This window comes from Solea senegalensis, linkage group LG14 (genome assembly GCF_019176455.1).
Source record: "Solea senegalensis isolate Sse05_10M linkage group LG14, IFAPA_SoseM_1, whole genome shotgun sequence".
NCBI classification, from domain to species: domain Eukaryota; kingdom Metazoa; phylum Chordata; class Actinopteri; order Pleuronectiformes; family Soleidae; genus Solea; species Solea senegalensis.
The window spans coordinates 20740139-20760003 of NC_058034.1; the positions used below are offsets into that span (position 1 = coordinate 20740139).

General features: G+C 40.1%; 2 protein-coding genes across 2 annotated transcripts in view; one reads left to right on the forward strand and one right to left on the reverse strand.

Moving 5' to 3' along the window:
* Positions 1 to 191: 191 nt before the first annotated feature.
* Positions 192 to 3749, forward strand: LOC122780377 (growth hormone-inducible transmembrane protein-like). The gene is made up of 8 exons (XM_044043272.1): positions 192 to 375; positions 952 to 1054; positions 1313 to 1424; positions 1527 to 1668; positions 1852 to 1960; positions 2178 to 2366; positions 2821 to 2992; positions 3140 to 3749. Exons 1-8 carry the CDS (start codon positions 244 to 246, stop codon positions 3225 to 3227), a joined length of 1047 nt encoding a protein of 348 aa, XP_043899207.1. The 5' UTR covers positions 192 to 243; the 3' UTR covers positions 3228 to 3749.
* A 9668-nt stretch (positions 3750 to 13417) lies between these two features.
* LOC122781030 (exocyst complex component 4-like) overlaps positions 13418 to 19865 on the reverse strand; it is a 66900-nt gene continuing 60452 nt past the window's right edge. Inside the window, exons 12-15 of the mRNA XM_044044522.1 lie at positions 16465 to 16567; positions 15664 to 15780; positions 14975 to 15161; positions 13418 to 13446 (exon numbers count right to left, since the gene is read on the reverse strand). Of these exons, the coding sequence (XP_043900457.1) occupies positions 13418 to 13446; positions 14975 to 15161; positions 15664 to 15780; positions 16465 to 16567 (436 nt within the window). The remainder of the gene's footprint in view (positions 13447 to 14974; positions 15162 to 15663; positions 15781 to 16464; positions 16568 to 19865) is intronic.

Here is a 19865-nt window from a genome sequence, read left to right on the forward strand (position 1 = left end):
GCTAACGTTGGCTAGCGGTTAGCTTACTTAACTGTTGTGTAATATGATGATAAAAACTTGTTTGTGTCCACTTTTTTGCCCGTTCTACCTTAGTGTTATTTTAAACTTTATTGCCCAACTGTGTTTGTGACTGTCACGTGCTCAGACAGACAGTCATTTATAATCACAACATTGAATTACACTGTTTCTGTGTCTGACGCGGTTTTTATCTCTCAGGTTGATACAAGATAGTAGACAGTAAACATGCTGGTCGCGAGACTGACGTGCCTGAGGAGTCTCCCTATGGCCGGGCTCCATCCCGTGCTGAGGCAGGGCTCCTCTGCCCTGAGAACTCCCATCCTCAAGACCTGTACACCTGTGATCAGGCCCCAGCAGGTACAGTAAACACATGAATGAAAACACTTGTGCCACCACACAAGTGTTCATCAGAAACTGCATTACCATTTACAACCATTAAAAAAAAACATCAAACATTTACTTAAGAAACAATATTTCACTAGGAAATATAGTAAATGTGAGGTAATGTGTCCATTTGTTTTGTAAACAGGATATTATTCCCTGAAGCAAGTTTGAAGTCTCAAATTGAACATTAGCTTCAACCATGTTCAAGGGCTATAGCAAAGCAATTAGTAGTTGACTATTTCTCATCTTTATTAATATGATATATTGGCAGTGATATAAATGTTTCAATGACTAACTGATTAATTAGTGTCGTTTGGTTTCATTTGATCTTCACTCTTTATGAAAGTTGCCCACAGTAGTAGTCATTGGTGTCCTGAACACAATCTAGTCATTTCCATAAAACTGTACATTAAAAATGTCTGCAATTTACAGTATATGTTCACCAAACACCACATTCTGAGATTATTCCATTTTTTATTTTTGAAAAGCTGAGAATTAAAATGTGATCAGTCATTGCTTGTTTGTTAATGCGTGTTCTTCTTGAACCAGGGTTTTTCATCTAAGGCCAGATTTGGTTTTCGTCGTGGGAAGATGGCCAGAGACCAGATCAAAGAAGCTGCTTTTGAGCCAGCGACAGACACAGCCATTAGAAGTAAATACTGTGAAATTTACAAGTTGCATATTTAATTATGTATTAATTTGCTACATTAAATTACTTAAAATTATGTTCAAAACTATAAACTACTATCATTGACGGAAGCCTTCTTTGATACAAGTAAAATGACTTATTTGTTATGAGGCACAAATTAAACATTATCTGGCAATGGCAGTTAAGTATTTGAGTTTTCATTATGGTGCAATGTGAAGTGATTATAAAAAATGTATAAAAGTATTTTTGTTTTCTTCCTAGTCGACGGTATGGGAAGAATATTTCTGGCTGGAGGTGCAGCAGTTGGCCTTGGAGCTTTGTGCTACTATGGACTTGGCATGTCCAGTGAAGTTGGTGCCATTGAGAAAGCAGTGTGGGTAATCTTTTTGGGACAGGTTATTGGCTGTTTTTCAATTTTGATGCAAAGGTCAATTTGAATATGTCCACTATTAACCTTTGTTTGACCTTTGTGCAGGATCTGGCCTCAGTATGTGAAGGACAGGATTCACTCCACCTACATGTACTTTGCAGGCAGTATTGGACTGACTGCTCTGTCAGCTGTAGCTGTGAGCAGGACCCCGGCACTTATGGGTCTGATGATGAGGGGGTCCTGGCTCGTAAGTTTAATAACACACAGATGAAGATTTTAATTCACTATTCATTGCTACATTTTTGTTTTTACACCAGAGTGGAAGCTAATACACCAAAGAGCTTGTTATAATAACTCGAAAGCTATTTGAATTATTTATATTAATATTTTGGTTACTAACATTAATGGCTCCTGTTTCCTCTGACATCAGGCAATTGGAGCAACTTTTGCAGCCATGATTGGTGCCGGCATGTTGGTCCGATCCATTTCATATGAGCATAGCCCAGTGCCCAAACATCTCGCGTGGATGATGCATGCAGGTTTGTAGCACAATGTCCTGTGGCGTAATATGAATGTGTAATGTTCTACTCAGTTTTATTTCTTCTTTGTAGTTGCCTCTTTTTAACACTAGATGGCAGTCACATACAACATCAGTGTGAAATTACTGCACTTGTATTCTTCCTACAAAGATCAAGGTGCATAGCACGGGTCTGTTTACTTTTTGTTTTTGAATGTGATTTTTGCTCATTTGATAAGGTGTCATGGGTGCTGTCATCGCACCTCTCACTCTCCTGGGAGGGCCTCTGATGATGAGGGCTGCCTGGTACACAGCAGGCATTGTGGGAGGTCTGTCCACTGTAGCTATGTGTGCCCCAAGTGAGAAGTTCCTTAATATGGGTGGCCCACTGGCTGTTGGCTTTGGAGTGGTCTTTGCTTCCTCTATTGGTGAGTATCGCTCTGTTTCACTTCTTAAAGTCTCACTCTGATGTGCGACAGTTAATAGTGCAAATGCTTTGCTGTGCTACAGACAGTGATCTGAGTAAAGTCAATGAATTACAGGTTTTTAGATTATAGTGTTGTTCCTGAATAAGTCTGTGCTGAAGCTCGGATAATTATATAATTATATATTTTCAAAGGTTTTGTAAACAAGTGTAACTTTATTGTAGGTTGGATTAATTATAGGTGAACATAGATGTTAAATGTATTTTTAAAATGTTAATTTCCATTCCGAACATGTATAAATAGTGGCAGTTACTGTGTTGACAAAAATCTTGCAGCCATGACGAAGTGCTTTTTCTTGGATAGCTCAGTTTCTGAACACTGTAGGACAGTAAGTGCAAAAATGCAATTAAGTTGATGTAAAAACCTAAGGAGCTGATTAATTCACGGCTTTTTCCAGGATCAATGTTCCTGCCTCCCACCTCGGCCTTTGGAGCTGGACTATACTCTGTCGCCATCTACGGAGGCCTGGTCCTTTTCAGCATGTTCCTTCTCTATGATACACAGAAAGTCATCAAGAAGGCAGAAACATACCCACTCTATGCTGTACAGAAATTTGATCCCATCAACGCGTAAGTCTCTCCAGGAAACAGGACCACACACTTCAAATGGCATCAAGCACATAGGAAAAATGGATCTTCAGATAAACCATACTTTGTGAAAATATATGTATTCATCATATGGGACTAAGAATGCATGTTAATTTCTTTATCTTGCAGGTGCATGGGGATTTACATGGACACACTGAACATCTTCATGAGGCTAGTGATGATTCTGGCAAACGGTGGCGGCGGCAAAAGAAAGTGAATGGCAGAACTTTGACTTTAGCTTCAGTTTTACTCTACACGTAACAGAACAAAGCCATGTTTTATTACCAGCAGCGTACACCAAATGTCATTTTAGAGGCAGTTCATATCAAACTAGTAAATAAACATGGCTGCTTTGCAAATGTGTGAAGATGAGGATTGGGTTCTGTGGGTCAGGTTACCAGTCCAAGTTGAAAAGAAATGTTGTACATTGATAACACAGAAAAGTATCTGGCTTATGTGTGGGTTTACAGATGGATTTGATCTGTCTGCATGTATTAACCTGTCCTTTGTATTCCTCTATATGTTTTCTATTTATTTTCCATGAAGATTCAAGAATCAGTCGTATGCAACAGAAATGTCACACTATGTAGACTATACTCACAGTGGATGGAAGTGATATTGCATTTCTGTACTTCTGGATTGGCTTAGTCCATGTATTCATCAGAAACTCGTTTAATGGCAACTTCATTCAAAACAACTCTTTAAAATCAAAAGATGAATAAATGTACTTTCTAAATTACTACTGCTTTTATATTCTTTTGTTTGCAAAGTGGCAAGAAACATATTGACAATTTGTTGTAACCACCATTTTAACCATGTTGCAATGGTGACAATTTACAATGGACCCCAAAAGACACACCTTATATCAAGGTCTAGCCTATAAACAGCAACAAGCAGTGATGTTTCAAATGAGATCAGAGATGTGCAAAAGTAGCTTCCAAAACTCAAACTTAAGCAGGAATTATAAGCAATAATGAGCTGCTTCCAAAGTTAGTGCAATGAAATGTTGGTGTTAATCTATCACTGCTTTGTACATACATACAAACAGTAGTTTCTGGAGAGACCATGACTGAGGGACCAGCGGGGGTCCACCTTGTATTTGCCAGCAAACAGTCAGTGTGTGGCAGCAGATGACAAAGGCTTAGCAGTAATCCTCTTGTCCACCATCTGCCTGCTCCTCTAGAATTAAACCTCCAAACCAGGGCACTTGCAGCAGATGCTAACATCTGTAAATATGCAGGTGCTTCATTAAAACACATACACACGGATGGCACAGCTGCCAGCCAGCGTTTCAATCTCTTAGATCATGTTCGTTTTTATGACAGCTATGATTTATAGACACTGTGAATTGAAAATACCACACAGACGGGGGGATAAACGCAGCGCTGAGTGAGATTGGATGAGATGGAAAATGTGATCTGCCATTACTGCAGATAAAAGTCACCTTCTGTCAGGCATTTTCAAATAGATGACCAAGGTATTTACTGCTAATTGAAAAGAAGTGTTTACAAGTGTGTTATAGTTACACAATTTTACTATATTTACTATATTAACCCAAATTACCCAAAATGAAGTAGTTTCAAAACATTCCCGTTTACAAATTACCTGCTGACCTACAAGTCTAAATTTACATTTTTAATTTAATATATTTAGCAGCTAATAATCAGCTGAATCCACTGAAAGTTTGTTATTGACAAACCAACAGTTACACACTATGATGATGCACATTTTTAAATAAGAGAACAAAATACTTGTATTTCTTTAATCTTAACCAGAAAGTCACCTGAGATTACAACCATGTTTTCAAGGGACACCTGGCCAAAATAGCTCACCTCAACAGAGTTACAGAAATTATAACCAACAACACCATACTCTGTGTACAATAAGCATTTTAAATCATAGAGGCTCATAACTTAATATCTTAATCATATTGTTTCTACTTATCCTCCTTATTTAAACAAACCCTAAGCATTGGGAAACCTATGGCTGTGATAAATTTGTGTCCCTGACCATATTTCTCATTTAAGTATAGACCACTGACAACACCAAACATTATTTTTACCCATTTGTTAATAAATCTGTGATCACAATATCATTATAAAACATTTGCAGATATGTATATAACACACATTGCATTAATGAAAATAGTGAAACTGTAGTACTCCTCTCACTATAAAGTGTGTACCATGCATGGATTCAGTATTTATTTTCGTGTACTGAGTAAATTTGCCATTGGCTGCCGATCAGTGACATAGACGAGTGTGTCACCTGAACGTCATGTGCTATTTTTATATGTGTAAATGCGGGAAGGCACAAGTCAACACCTCAAAGTGAGTAAGTTAATACAGTGAGAAAATCACGCTGAACCAGCAGCCAAACATATACTCACATGATACCTTCTCATAGCGGAATGTGATTAATATAATTATTATTTCAAAAAAAAAGAAAGTCCTTTGAGGCCAAAGTGAAAATTGCATCGAAAAAAATCCCCACACCGTTTTGGGTCACATGATGTTGTGAGTGATTGACAGATCACTGGGTCTCCCTGGGAAAGTGGCGATGAGTGCATCAGAGATCCACAAGGACAGCTCAGACCTGTGTTGGTCATTGAGCTGCTGCTGTCAAAGAGAGCAGCCGCATGTGCCTAAAGTCAGTCAGAATCATGATCTTCTGACCAGATTATCAATGTGTCACTCACACGGAATTAAAACAGTGCAGAATAGCTTTTTAAAAGCGTTTTAGTTTTAAAAACAAAACAAAAAAACTGATAAAGTTGTTTTGTTCTGCATAATTGTAATAAACTCCACCTATAGACCAATTGATATGGCAATATGCAAATTTTGGAATACCTTAAGAGACGTTTCTTTCAGTTCAATTGGTCAGGTCACGTTGTAAAGTCAGCACTGCTGAGGCTGCGAAAGATTGAAGTAGGTGGTTCAGGGAAACTCCAGTGGTCATTGGGGCATGTGACTATCTCGGACAGCATTATGGTGCCGGGATTGTTTTTTCCATGACCTATTTGGCTTTGCAAAAAATTTGAGTACTTTCAGTCTGATACAGTTGTTTTACAGCTTTTAAACTACTAAACTCAAACACAATGCTGCTCCCATTGAGATTAAGGTAAAATGCTGTTGCTGCTTTTTTACTGATTTGTTTTTTGTTTTTTTTACAATGGTCAGTGCAGTATTAACATTAAGATATTCATGGTTCATCTTTTTTCTTTTCACGATGTCCAAACTTGGACTTACTCGCAAATTGGACTCTCTAAATTGACCGTAGGTGTGAGTGTGAGGGTGGATGGTTGTTTGTCTCTCTTTATGTGCCCCTGTGATGGACTGGCGATCTGTCCAGGGTGTACCCCACCTTTCGTACCAGTACCCTCAAGTACCCTCATGTGGAGGATAAAGTGGTAGAAGATGGGGGAGTGAGTGAGTGAGTGAGTGAGTGAGTGAGTGAGTGAGTGAGTGATATCCAAACCAGTGATTTTGACCAGTATCAGAAACCGATTCTCAGTGTCATCTGTAATTCTCTGGGATGTGGTAAATATTCTATTGGTTTGATTATCCGCAGGATTATGATAATAAACACGGTCATCAATATGAAACATTTAACTTCGAAAGAAAATAGCAACAAATAATCAAAAATCTTGTCTCTTGTCTCTAGCCAAACTCATAACAGTGTCCCCAGACTCTTGCTCTCTCTACTTTGAGGACTTACAGAACCCGATAGCAGGTCAAGTTACTGAATGGAGACAAGTAAACAATAGCCGCCTGATCCATTACTCCTGCTCTAACAAATGCTCCTGTGCTCAGCTCCCTTGTCTAATTCTGCTCATTTAACACAGCCATTTGTCTTAGGTAGCAGAAATCATTAAAAAGTAATCAAGGGTACAGGCTAAGAACGGGAGGACCGAGAGTGAGTGAGTGAGAGCGGTAGAGAGAGAGCATGTTCTGCTATGCCTCTCTGCCTTATTTGACTGTTACAAAGGAGACAACATGCTTTGTGGAGGCTTCTCCATCTACATCTATCTTAACTCTCTTCTCTCTATCCAGTAATTCAAGCTTAAAGGTCAACATACTTTGCTACCATGTGGAAAATACCCATATTTACCAGTAATTCTATTTCACAGTATACGATTACCCCTAAAACTCAGCATGGCTGCACTCTGCCTCTCCTCTTTCACATCATTACTACGCAAAAAAGCACAGACATGAGGGAAAATTAGACTTGGATACTTGCAATAGGATTGCAGAATCTGCAGGGGTAAACTGTTGTTGTTAAGAAGGAAATGAAGGCCACGGCCAGGGCAGTTTAATGACAGCAACAAGGCAGAGCGAGCACTCAGACTGGCGCCTCAGCAGAAAAAAGCTGTTAATGCATGGTCATCACTACAGAAACTGCCCTCAGCCAGTGTTAAAAGTAGTTGCTTCCTTTGGTGGAGTGAGTCAAAAGCACAACACAGGGGATGGCATTAATACAGTGAGAGTGTGGGGATGTAATAACTAAACTCAATGTTTTTTTGTATTCTGCTGGCTAAATGTGAAGTGTCATCCTGAGGTAAACAAAGGGAAAGATTAAAAAAAAAAAAGTTTTAGATTTGGACGATGTAAGTACATGCTGTTTCTGGCCATGGTCTTGGCGAATGCTTGTTCTCTGTAAATAACATTTCTAAAAATACAGTGAATGCCTGCCTTTATTTCAAAGAGAGACATGTTGTTGTGATTTTGGTGCTATATAAATGAAAGTAGGTTAAAGCTACAGTGTGCTATCTTTGGTGATTTTCTTTTTTGCTTGGAGGCAGAACAATATCTTTAAAACAAACAATGCAATGCATAGCAGAAACAATGCAACATAATTTGCATGATTTGTCAAATTCGGAATCTTTCGTGGCCGCTTCGTAACATAATTGCGGCCGCCTCACTTTACTAGCACAATGAATTACTTCCTGTGCATGGCGCGGGTATATCTCCAGGCGACACATTTTAAACCCAGTTATACTGAAACAGTTGGGTGGAGCGCAGAGGTTTAATCAGTACTGTGTGAAATCAGCTGTAAATGGTTTGAATGCAACGGAGATTTGTTTATTTTTAAAAGTCACAAACATTACATTATTATGTCAGTTAGCCTCATTAAGTGTCCTTATTGTGTTTTCTAACATGTCAAAGTGGAAGGGGGTGTTGAGGGCCTCAGGTCTGACTCGGAAACGGATCATGGATTTCCCCCATTAAAATAACAGGATGTCCATCAAGGTTGTCTGGAGGTCAGAGTGTTTAACCCCCACACTCGCTGCCACTTCACTCACACTCTGACCCCAGACCAACGACTTGTGTAATGTCTCTGCCACGCCAATCACACGAGTGATCAAGGGTTGCCAAAATAATAAACACTCAGCAGTGGGATTGCACCAGCTGCACACACACATCAACAAGAACACATGCAAAGATAACCTCTGTCAACCCCTTTTCTCTGTCACACACACACACGCAGACACACACTCTCTCCTGGGTAAAAGGGTGCCGGTCATGATTGGGACATTGTCTTGACAGATCATTCATCAAAGTCAGTATTGAGCCCTGCTTTCGAGAACTCCCCTGACACACACCGGATGGCCCTCCTGCTTGTGCCAGCTCAACCAGAACACATGCTCCTTCATGTATGTGTGTGACTGTGTGTGTGTGTGTGTGTGTGTGCGCACGCATGTGTGTGTTTTTATTGAAGTTTGTTCAAGCTCTGACAACCAGGCAGTGTCCTTTTGTCTTTCTAAAATGCACATAATGTCATTGAAAAGCAAACAAACACAAAAGCTCATGGGAATTAATTCAATCCCGTATCCAAAAATCACAATAACCTCACAAATATGTTGTCTTCTGTATTTTGTGTTTTAAAAAACCACCATCATTTCCTTTAATAAAGATGTAACGCACACAAAAGTCACACATAAACGCAACTCGGCTCTTGTGAAATTAAATTAATTTTTACCAATTAAGGGCTGCCATATTGTCTAATGATACATTTCCTGCTGGGGAAAACTAAATAATGTGCAATATCGATTTCGCTTTGATGCTCAATAATGCATAAGAAACACGCTATATTGAGAAATAAATACAGAGTACATAGCTTAAGGGTGGACAAAAACGGAATAATTAAAAGAGCATGTTTTCTTTCTCACCTCCGCCATCATCACGTCTGATGCGGAGCTGAACCAGTGTTTGTCTTGTAATTGAGAAATGAGGAGCAATATCACACTTGGCTGATTACAGACGGGGATCCCATACAATACAGTATATTCCTTATTTACACCCACACACAAGTGCTTATATAGAGGGTTAAATCTGTGGCGTCCGCATGAATCACCCCCAGAGTTTGGATTTAATTCCACAGTGAGAGCCAAAAAGTCACATTATCGATCACAATACTATCCTCTTTTCTTTCTTCTAAATTAGAACGACGCCTCCCACAGGAAGAAGAGGGAACGTTCTTACTGTTTTATAAAATAGTCACTGTCTTTTATCAATTAGTTTGAAATTATTCAACTGAAGAAATGGTTTGGGCTTTCAGTGGTGGGAGCGTTTTTTTGAGTGAAAGGAAGTTTAAGATGAGGGACTAAAAGACAAACTGTAGTTTAAGGCATTCTGTGTGCTGGTTTAAATTCCTCTCTGAGCCCCATTAGGGCCACCTGGTGCCATTGTATTTCGAAGGCACATGCAAAGACGTACAGTACAGTACTGCCGGCAAAACACAAAGACAGCCGTTTGGAAATTCTGAGCACTAACCTGCCTCAAAAAAACAACAACAAAAAACATATATATATAAAAATCTAGCTGTATTTTTATTTATTTCTTTATCAGGCGCCCACAGCTGAAACCTTCTTTCCTTCAAACCAACAGACATGTTTGCGTTACATCTGACATTTTAACTTCTCTCTCTCGCTCAAACTCACTTGCTCCAAAGGCAAAGATTATGTCTCATTATACACAGAGACTCCGTCGGTGGTAGAACTGCATGGTGTGAACCTGTACCTCCTAAGGCTGTAGTCATTCAGTCTGTTCTCTTTGCTCATTTAAATGTTCTGTCTGTCACTACACACATACAGACAAGTAAAACACTATTTTGTTATTATTATTAAAATATATCGCTGTTACAGTCATGCAAGCACAGTGGGGATTCCTAGACTGGGAGCACTTTACCTTTTCACACAAACGGTGAGATTCGGCTTGGACTTTTGGACCTCGCCGCATATAAACAGCAAAAAAACATGTCACTTTTGTGAGGAAGGAAGATGAAGCCAGGTTGGAGGCTCAGGGCAGCTGGGCACAAGCCTGAGGAGTACATGTGTTTGGTGAGAGATAACCAGGCAAAGGTGGGTGGTGGGGATTGTTACACCTCGAGCAAAGAGGAAGGAGGCAGCAGAGAAATGAGGTTTGGAGGTGAGGGAGACTCAAATAAGTCAACAGCTATAGAATTTGTCAGGATTCGAGTCAAGGTAATAGAAAAATGGAAGAAAAAGTGAGTCCAGTTTTATCCAAAAAAAGACTAAATTACATATGAAGGTGTGTAATGATTACTGTTTGGTGTTCATTTGTTGCAGATGTAGATATAAATTTAAATCAAATCAATAAGTCAATGAACCAAATGTGTTTTTCAACATTCTCATGTTCTAGTGTAACTCATGTACAGCCAATTAGCTTAGATTACAATAATAGATAATCAAACATAAAAAGATGTGATGACAACTTCTTCAGTCATAATTTTAAAAGAAATGTTGGCAGAGAAACTAAGAGGGCAGACATAAAAACAGCCAGGAAACTTTCTGCTCAATCCTACTAACTCCACTTTCAGGAGGTTTAAGATTTGTTTTTTTTTCTTAAAACACAAACAGAAACCACCATGTTGGGGAGGAAAAAACATTGGAGCTACTCATTTCAAGAGTGAGAAATTTCTTTTGTATTAAGGTGGATAATTCTAAACAGCTGTAATATTGTCAACTAGATGCTTAGGCACCATTTGACAACAGATAATGCGGTCGAGGGCTCCAGAAAACATTTGGACTAAATGAAAAAGCATTTTGATAATTTCTTTTACGATGAAAAGCCCTATTTCGGAACTAAAATGTGTTCCGTGCAGTTTCACGGAGCTTTCCTTCTCACAGATAAACATGGAAATGGCTTTTCGATTTGTTTCCCAGTAATGTTAATGGTTGTGCTTCGTGTTCATGCGTGTCTATCTGTGTGCAAACCATCCTAATATTCTCTTTCCTACTTTCTCCAACTTGTATCCCAATCACAGGGCATGGCTGACGCAGCTATAAGAGGTGTATTGTGTTGTGATTGCTGATGGGATGTGGGTGTTTAGAGTCACCTCAGTGAAGGCAAGCTGCTCCCCCCCCACGCTGTAATCCTCCACCGTGTATGCATCTGTGTGTTTGTGTGTGCGTGCGATGGCGGGGTGTTAGTGGGAGACGGGGAACCAGGGAGGCAATCAACAGGAAGCGATCAGCTCCCCACAAATAAACAGTGCCTACACATCATTGCAAATAAAAAGGTCAGTGTCATTACAGTGACTGGAGGTGGATGTGTGCGTGTCTGCGTGTACAAGTAACACGTGCCTGTTTCCAGCCCCCTCTCACACGGAGCTACATGTGAATATGAAATTTAAAAGGTCAACATCATTAGCAGGCCATTGGCAGCAGAATGTATCTGCAGTGCAGTGAGCACATCTGCATGCGGACAGCGAGTGAAAGAATTCAGTCTTCATCAAGCTCCAGAACAAGTTCTGTCTGTACGAACCACAAGCAAAAAAACAGCCAAAAACACAGGAATAACAAATGCAGGGACATTTAGGTCTTATCCACATGGAAACAGAACTTTACCGATACAATCTAATTCTTTTAAGAAGTTTTCTGTAAACACGGCATCGCTTCAAGAAAGTCTTCATTCACATGAAACCTCACAAAAATGACTCTGTAGCGCTGTAATATATATATATATGCCAGGCCTGTACGTTGCACTGTAATGCTGCTGCAGTAGTACACCAAAAACACACAAAAAGGCTTTATTTGAATCAGTATACATTACAATGTATAGCATCACAGACACAGAGACAGAAAGAACCAAGCCAGGGTGACTAATGAGGAAAAATAAGCGTTACCATGACATAAATAGACCAACTAATCTCCAAACACAAGAAGAGGAAGATGACAACGATGATGATAGTGACAGGTAAAGCATGCACATGAGAGAGGTGAGACTACAAGTGGCATACTGGTTGTATACACGTAAACGCAAGAGTGGTTTTCAATAATAGCGCTTCAGTGCTCCAAAAACGCCGTTCCATGTGGATGAAAAGCTGATATGAACTGTAACAATCTATAAATTGATCATTAATCGATAACTAATGAATCGCCAACTAGTTTGATAATCAGTTAATTGGATTAAGTGGTTTTTTTTATTAAATATCTCTGCTATCAGCGTCTTCAATATGATTATGTTCTGTTTAACCAAAAGTGAAAATGTTAATAAGTTGCATCGATCGATTGACTAATAACCAAATACAAAATTGATCGCCTAATATTTTGATTATAAATGAATTGCTTCTCTCTGATATTTCAGCTCCTTGCATGTGATTTTTTACTCCATATAACAAAGAAATAATTCTCTGACGTTTTATGGACCAAACAAATAATGGATTGATCTTGCAGCTCCACTTCTGAGACACTGCTGACAACAGCTGAATGAATCCTCACTGAAAAGCACGGCCGTATGTGAAGTGTAATTGTGGCTCTGGTGTGGTAATGGCTGTTGAATTTAATAAGCACAACACAAACAATTTACCATCCTGAACATAAAGCACACCACAGAAGTGGGAATGCAGATGGTTCGGCAGCACAGAGGAGGAAAAACATGGTCACCTATACACCCTCCCTTTGCACTGGCGTGAAGCTGCGTTCACACATTGTGTGTATGCTTGTATGTTAGTGTGCCACAAAGTGAGTGTGTAAAGGGGGGGACATGACTTCTGGCAAGATTAATGGAGCCAATCTCCAGAGCTATCCAGCAGAGTGACCATAGCCTCCCTATCCTACTTTCCTCCATTCTCTTCCCCATCTCTCTCTCTCCCTCGATCTACCTCTAATTAAATGAATCAATCAGTGGCAACACCAACGTGCTGGACAGATAGCAGCACAGCTTGGGCCTACAGCATGCATGTTTGTGTGTTGGTACACTGTGAGTCTAACCCAAGTTAACAAAACAAAGCAAAGAAAAAGAAGGATAGAAAGTGAATACTAGAGCTAAAAGAGAGTGAGAAACAAAGATGTTAAGAATATCAAATAAGCATGAACAGGAAAACATAAAGAGGCCTCAGATTCATGGCTTGTTCATCTCCCTTCATTCTCCCAACACCACGGCTCTACTGAGGACTTATCAGCTCAGTAAATGCTACCACACGGACAACGGACAATAACCTTTTTCCATTGAACATATATATATACCGCCCCAGTCAGCCATTATCTCTCGCGTTCCAAGTGGACAATATACGGCAGTGTCAGGCCCGTAATCACACCATTATTATGTAATATATAAACATGATATATAAATGCTGCACTTGACACTCCTGGTGCACAGTGATAGGCAAATCACTGTCCATATAAATACTACTTATTAACCTAAACCCAGATTATATGTGTATTGCTGCCTGTTAAAGCACATTCACCTTGACTCACGTGCAGTGTTTCCACAAAGTCATTCAGTCTGTTTTTACTGGTGAGATATCCTCGAGAAAGGCTCCAATAATTCATGTAACATAAATGTATTTAATAACATGGGTTCAGCTTTGGAGGCACATCTATGAATATTATTATTATATACATAGACGGGGGCTATAACCCTGCCACATATGATATACTGAAAGGTCAGAAACTATTAGGAATATATAACTTCGGTTAGAGAGATATCTTAATGTGTATAAAGAGTCTTTTAAAAAGTATAACTGTGCACTGGCATATGCAAGCAAGCCATTAAATTTCTGTTTGGCTCCGGAGTCCTCAGCGCCATCCCAAAACAGACAAAACTGCACATGCTAAATGCTAATGTCTTCCTCCAGTTCAAGCTACCGCGCACATTAATGTGTGCTTCAATGGTTGCAGAGAGCAGATGCGTCTATAAAATGTGCTCCCCTATGGTTTCCCTGTATGGAGCTGCAGCCAAGGTGTGTATGAGAGAGGGTGTTTAATGTGGTGTAGCAATATTGAGCCCTCTCCCTCCTGTCAGCCACACTGGTTCTGATGCCAGTGGTGTGTGTCTGTCTCTGATAACACCTGGCACAGACAGTATCAAAGCACTTAAACGGCGCACATACAGTACATGTGTGTGCACGAGGATGCTCACAATGAAATGTGTGCACAGATATCGACACAGATGGATACACACAACCACATCTGCTCAATTATTGGAAAGTTTAGCAACCATTATTTCATTCTGTCCCTGTAATTTTTAATTATCCACTGCAGTCACACAGTTGGATAGATTTACCACCTGGCTGGCGAGAAGTTCCTAACATAAAGCATTTTGTGCAAATGCAATTTAAAAACCTACTTTAGTTTACAAAGTCTGGATAAAAAAGTGTCAGACCGCTTTATCAAAAGCTCTAAGGACAGCCAAGTGAATAAAACTACCCTCTGAGGGAGAGAGTAGTTTGTACAAACCGTGACACTGTGAATGAAGGCCATCAAAGAGAACAGTGACACCAAAGACAAAAACGACACACAGGTAGCAAAACAGCTTCACATGGCAACAAATGCAAGCTGGAAAAAAAAGACACACACACACACAAACACCATCCTGACCCTCAAATGTGAACGGCAGGAGAGGAAGAAGAGTAAAAGGGTCTTTTATTCAGCCCAATTAAAAAAGGCAAAAAAAAAAACAAAAAAACAAAACAAAAGAAGTGTTTTATTGCACTCCCCACTATCAGCAGAAAGGCTCATTAGCCACAGCAGCATAATTAGCAAGATGCTGCACTCCTCGTTAAGGAGGGGGCCCAAGCTGTAAACAAACCCCGCTGAACTCCCAACGCCCACGGTCTCTCTCTCTGTAATGAACTGCCACCGCTGTTCCCTCCCTGTGAGAAAACCAGGCACACCGACAGAAGAGCTCTGACAGAAACAAACACACAAATACACACACTCTGACAAACATACTGTATATCCAAGGTCTGCTACACTAACATTCACTATCCAAACAAACTACCTCTCTTGTCTTCTCGCATGGACGGACACACACACACACACACGCACGCACACACCACAAAACAGGCGTATGGTGAAACATACATTTCTGACAGGGAGTCACATTCAAGCAATCATCAAGAGTATCTGACATCTGAGACACAGACACATCTTGCCAAGTATCTAGATCCCCAACGCTGCTATAATCTTCAACCTGCCATGAGCCTGTTTTAAATAAGACAAGCTGCCAAAATGAACAAGATACTAGCCTTTGGTTAAATATGGTGCAGCCAAAAAAAGGGAGTCATTATCAGATTCTAAAAATTGATGACAAAACTGGACACAGAGTCCTCAACAGCGGTACAACGGATACGCTTTAACAAACAATATAGTTCCCACATTTCTCAAGTTGTTGTCGGACATTCCTCACCTGCAGCACGGGTCTCTGGACGCCAAGAACCTTCATGGTATCAGCGCTTGCAAGGATCTTCAGTGGGTCAGCCGTCTTACTCACTGTCTCAATGTCTTTGTTGATCTCTGTTCGCACCTGGAATGGGTTCAGTGCAAAAGGTTTATGTTAAATGTGAAAGAGACAGCTGGAAGACACAGATACAGTTTTTCCACTGGGAGTCAAGCTCCACTTATTCAACCTTCTCTGAAAGAACAACTCAATTGTTTATCACCTTGTGTCTTTCTTTTTCACTTTTTCATCGTATTATTTTTTTTTTTCTTGGTTCTGAATTGACATTTCATTTGACATTATCTGCCTTTGGGCAATTCAGGCGGGGAAACCGTACACTTGGAAAGTGTGTGGTTAGGTAAGAGCAGGTATTCCCATAAAGGTAATACTGAGAAGATTAAGTCATGCAATAGTCACTGGTGCTATGCCATTGTGTTTTTTTAGTGCCGTCACAAAAGAGAAACCCAGAGGGGGTAAAATGGAATGGTCAGGTCAATTGATTTTTGGGAGTCACAGCCGTGTAACTGCATCAACGGAATTTTCTAATATAGTGAGAAAGGTTCCAACTATTGAATAACAACTACAGACCGTGTGATTTTTAAGGAGAAGGTATAAGCACCTGTTTTTCTTTTTACATAAAATGAAAATCAATTCTTTTAATTAGTGCTTCCAATATCCAATAACTGAGGTATTTAAAATATGTAATTGCCTGGAAAAGCTCCCATGTCCCACTAAAGCATTGCTCTTCATGCACATGTTCATTTCACAAACCTGGTTAAGAAAGAGGTCATTGATGTAGTAAGTGAGGAAGGCACGGAGCTGGCACTGCTTTGCCTGGCCTGGCCCCATGTTCATCTCTACCTCCTGGATGAATCTGGACACAAGAGTAAGAATTAAACATTGAGGATCCCAGTATTTTAAAACATTAAAACACATACACAAAAAAACAATGAGACACGTAGATCTCGGTTCGCTTGAACTAAACCATGTGCAGGAAACGACTACAACGCAGGGCATTGTGAGTAAACACAACCAAAACATAAGCGCGTGTAGTACGATAGGATTTGATACAGCTCCTTGTTTTGCTGATATGGGGAGGAAACAGAAGTTGTCCTGCATCAACCGACAGATGAGCCCGTTTTCTTGTTCATTGTTTGTCTTCTCCTTCAGTAATTCTTGATGCAGCGCCGCCTCAGGCGAGGAGGGGAATACACTATTCAAAAGGTTTGTTCAACAGCCAACTCGGACTGGCTGAATGTTGCGACCCCCAACTGAAACGAGTACTAAATCGTAACGAGTCTAGCAAAATATTACTTGAACAAAAGCACGAGTATGGCTCTCTTAAACCTGGAGTGGAACCCTAATTAATGTTGCTGGTAAAACCCGTGTTTGTCCTAATATTTAATGTCGACAAATGTCTACTGTGAAAAATAGTCTATTCCAGACTGCCAATATGTTAGTCCGACTTTCCGTCACATCACTCCAATCCAAATGGCAATGATTTGACAGACATGAAAACAACAAAGCCGCTGGTGGTGCCCCGAGACTTTTGCACAGTACTGTACATGGACTGTGAATTCTCCCAGGAAGCTGCTGTCTGGCTGGTCAGACGGGGTCAGACAGTTATGTATGGGTTGGTAGAGGCACATGCACACCTCGTTTGTCAGCGAATCAGTGGTCACTGGCCTCGTCTCACACACACCGCTGGGCAAGCCACGCAACAGTGAGTGCCTCCTCAAGCGCTCAGCACATATAAATGCACAAATAAATCAAACATCTCAAAAAGAATTGTTTGACCTGCAGGACCTGTGATATACAATGATCTAACCTTATAGAGGAGAGAGAGAGAGAGAGCAAGAGAGCAAGAGAGAGATGTCGAGAGTACAAAGGTAAAAGAAAATTGTATCATGAAAAGTTTAGGGCAGAAGCAAGAAATAATACAGGAGCGAAGCTACAAAGACGACTGAAGTGGGGAATTGATTAGAAACTGCCATTTGTAAAAAGTGGGAACAGTGTTTATGCTCCAGCAGTAAGTCGTGCAGGTAAGAGCCATGACACTGCAGCATTACAGACAAGCAAGGACACTGCCTATGCAGGAATTATAGATCAATGGAGGTGCATGATTGGGTAAGTAAAGTGAGGCATACACACACACAGATATAAATGTAAGCTTGAACAGGCACACTTATAAACACATAAAAGAGCAAAAGCTGTACAATCACACTCCTCCGCATCGATGCCCAATTAAGTCAGCGAGAATGACAGCGAGTGTGAGTTTGTGTGTGTGCATCCTTGTGTCAGAGTGAAGAAGTGAAAGACAGAGTAAGCACGGAAACCTAAACCTATTTTAAATCCTTCATTGATTCCCACTGACATTCTACCACCACTGAAAGTTAAGTGGAAAGAAACTCTTCTGTGGCCTCATTAAAACTGTCAAGCAATTGCAAAACAATGAGGGTCAAAATATGTAGCCGCATAAATACAGTGTGCACGAAGTTAAACACTCCCCTCGTAACAAAAAACATACAATTTGTGCTGACAGCTTCATTTTCCAAAAAATCAATGTTCAGACAAAAGTTGCCAGTTTCGACCCATGTCGTCATGTTCCGAGATCCATCTTGCTCTGCCGTTATTGTCATTGTTTCAATACAAGTGGCAGGATGATGGATCTTCAAGTTAGCATGTGAGCACAGATGGATTTTTGTGGGCAGGGGCGATAACATTTGAGTAATGTGGCAGGGACGAGACAGTAAAAGCGGCTTTGTCTATCCAAGCGGCCATCTGGAGCAGAGCAGCATGCAACTTCATGGCGATACTGAGCCCATGGGTGTTTCAAGGATGTTTCGCCAAGGTAACCGGGGCTAAAGGCACTGCTGGGACTCACAACGCTTAAAAAGCATGTCAGCAAATTCACGTTTTAAGAGGAAAAGTTTAGTGACAACATACATGAAACAAAGGGCTCTGAGAGATGATTAAGAGAAATCAGTTGGACCCAATAGTCAAGAGGCTGTTTAAAATGTGATTGGATGGATAACACGGGGCAAAGCACAGACAAGCTCAAAGATTTCCATATGAATTTTGAAAAGGAAATCTCTCCCAGCTCATCATCATTACAACCACATCCTCCAAACATCTGCCTCACTGATGGCATGACATACTGTATCGAGAGTAACAGCTTCTGGTGATGATTATGAGGGGGCGATAACAAATGACACCAAACAAGTTAACACACAAACACACATGCAGCGATTCAAAAGCCATCAACTCGTCTCAAATCCAAATGAATCACCAACCACCAAAACTCACAGGAGCTCCAGTGCTCGAAGGCTCTGCGCTGCACAAGGCCATTTACAGAAAACCATATTCCAAACCTCCTACACAAAAACATGGGGAGACAGTTCGACCTCTCACCGCAGAGTGACAGCTAGCCTCATTTCATCTCTCAAGGCTACATCTGAGCTTGACTTTCCATTCCTCTAGACTGACATTTTCACTAGTTATCATGAGCTCCTGCATGTTACATTTCAATAAAAAAAAAAAAAACCCACCCTGCTTTGATAGCTTCTCAACCTGTCTGGCTTGAGTTTTAACTATTGATGAAAAAGTAATATAAGTCTAAGGTCTGGGTATATTAAATAATCACATAATTGTCATACATAAAAGAACATATTTAAAGCATGTGACTGTTGCAGAGATTAATGTCTGTACACTACATAAAAGCCAATTTAAAGTTTAACCATTTAACCCTTAGATGCGCCTTCAAAAAGTTACGTTAACACACCTTCGAAAAAAATTAAGCTATTACAACTGTACACAGTCATTTTTAAAATGTTTAACCCTTAAATTGCCAAGTTTTGTCATGATTCACCTTCATTTTATAGTTTCAATATACTTCATGCAAATGGGATTCTTTTTGGTCTGATTATTGCAGCCTGGTAAATGTGAAAGATTAGCAGTTTATATGCATTACTTTTTTTGCAATGTCATATTTCATAAAATACACACGTTAATCTCACGTTGTCTTGGTGTGTTTAAGAGTAAATACTTTCACTTCATCTTATGTGTCAGTTGAAATTGGACACAATGTGACATTAACAATGTCACTTTCATTGCCAGGTGTAAACAATACCCAGCAGTCAACCATATGGCAGCTGTATGCACCAGAGGTTTCA

Bases quoted from the DNA above. Each gene is read 5' to 3' on its own strand.
- LOC122780377 (XM_044043272.1), top strand. From the start codon at position 244: ATGCTGGTCGCGAGACTGACGTGCCTGAGGAGTCTCCCTATGGCCGGG. The intron at 1,961-2,177 runs GTTTGTAGCACA...TCATTTGATAAG, and splicing joins CGCGTGGATGATGCATGCAG to GTGTCATGGGTGCTGTCATC. The intron at 2,367-2,820 runs GTGAGTATCGCT...GGCTTTTTCCAG, and splicing joins GGTCTTTGCTTCCTCTATTG to GATCAATGTTCCTGCCTCCC.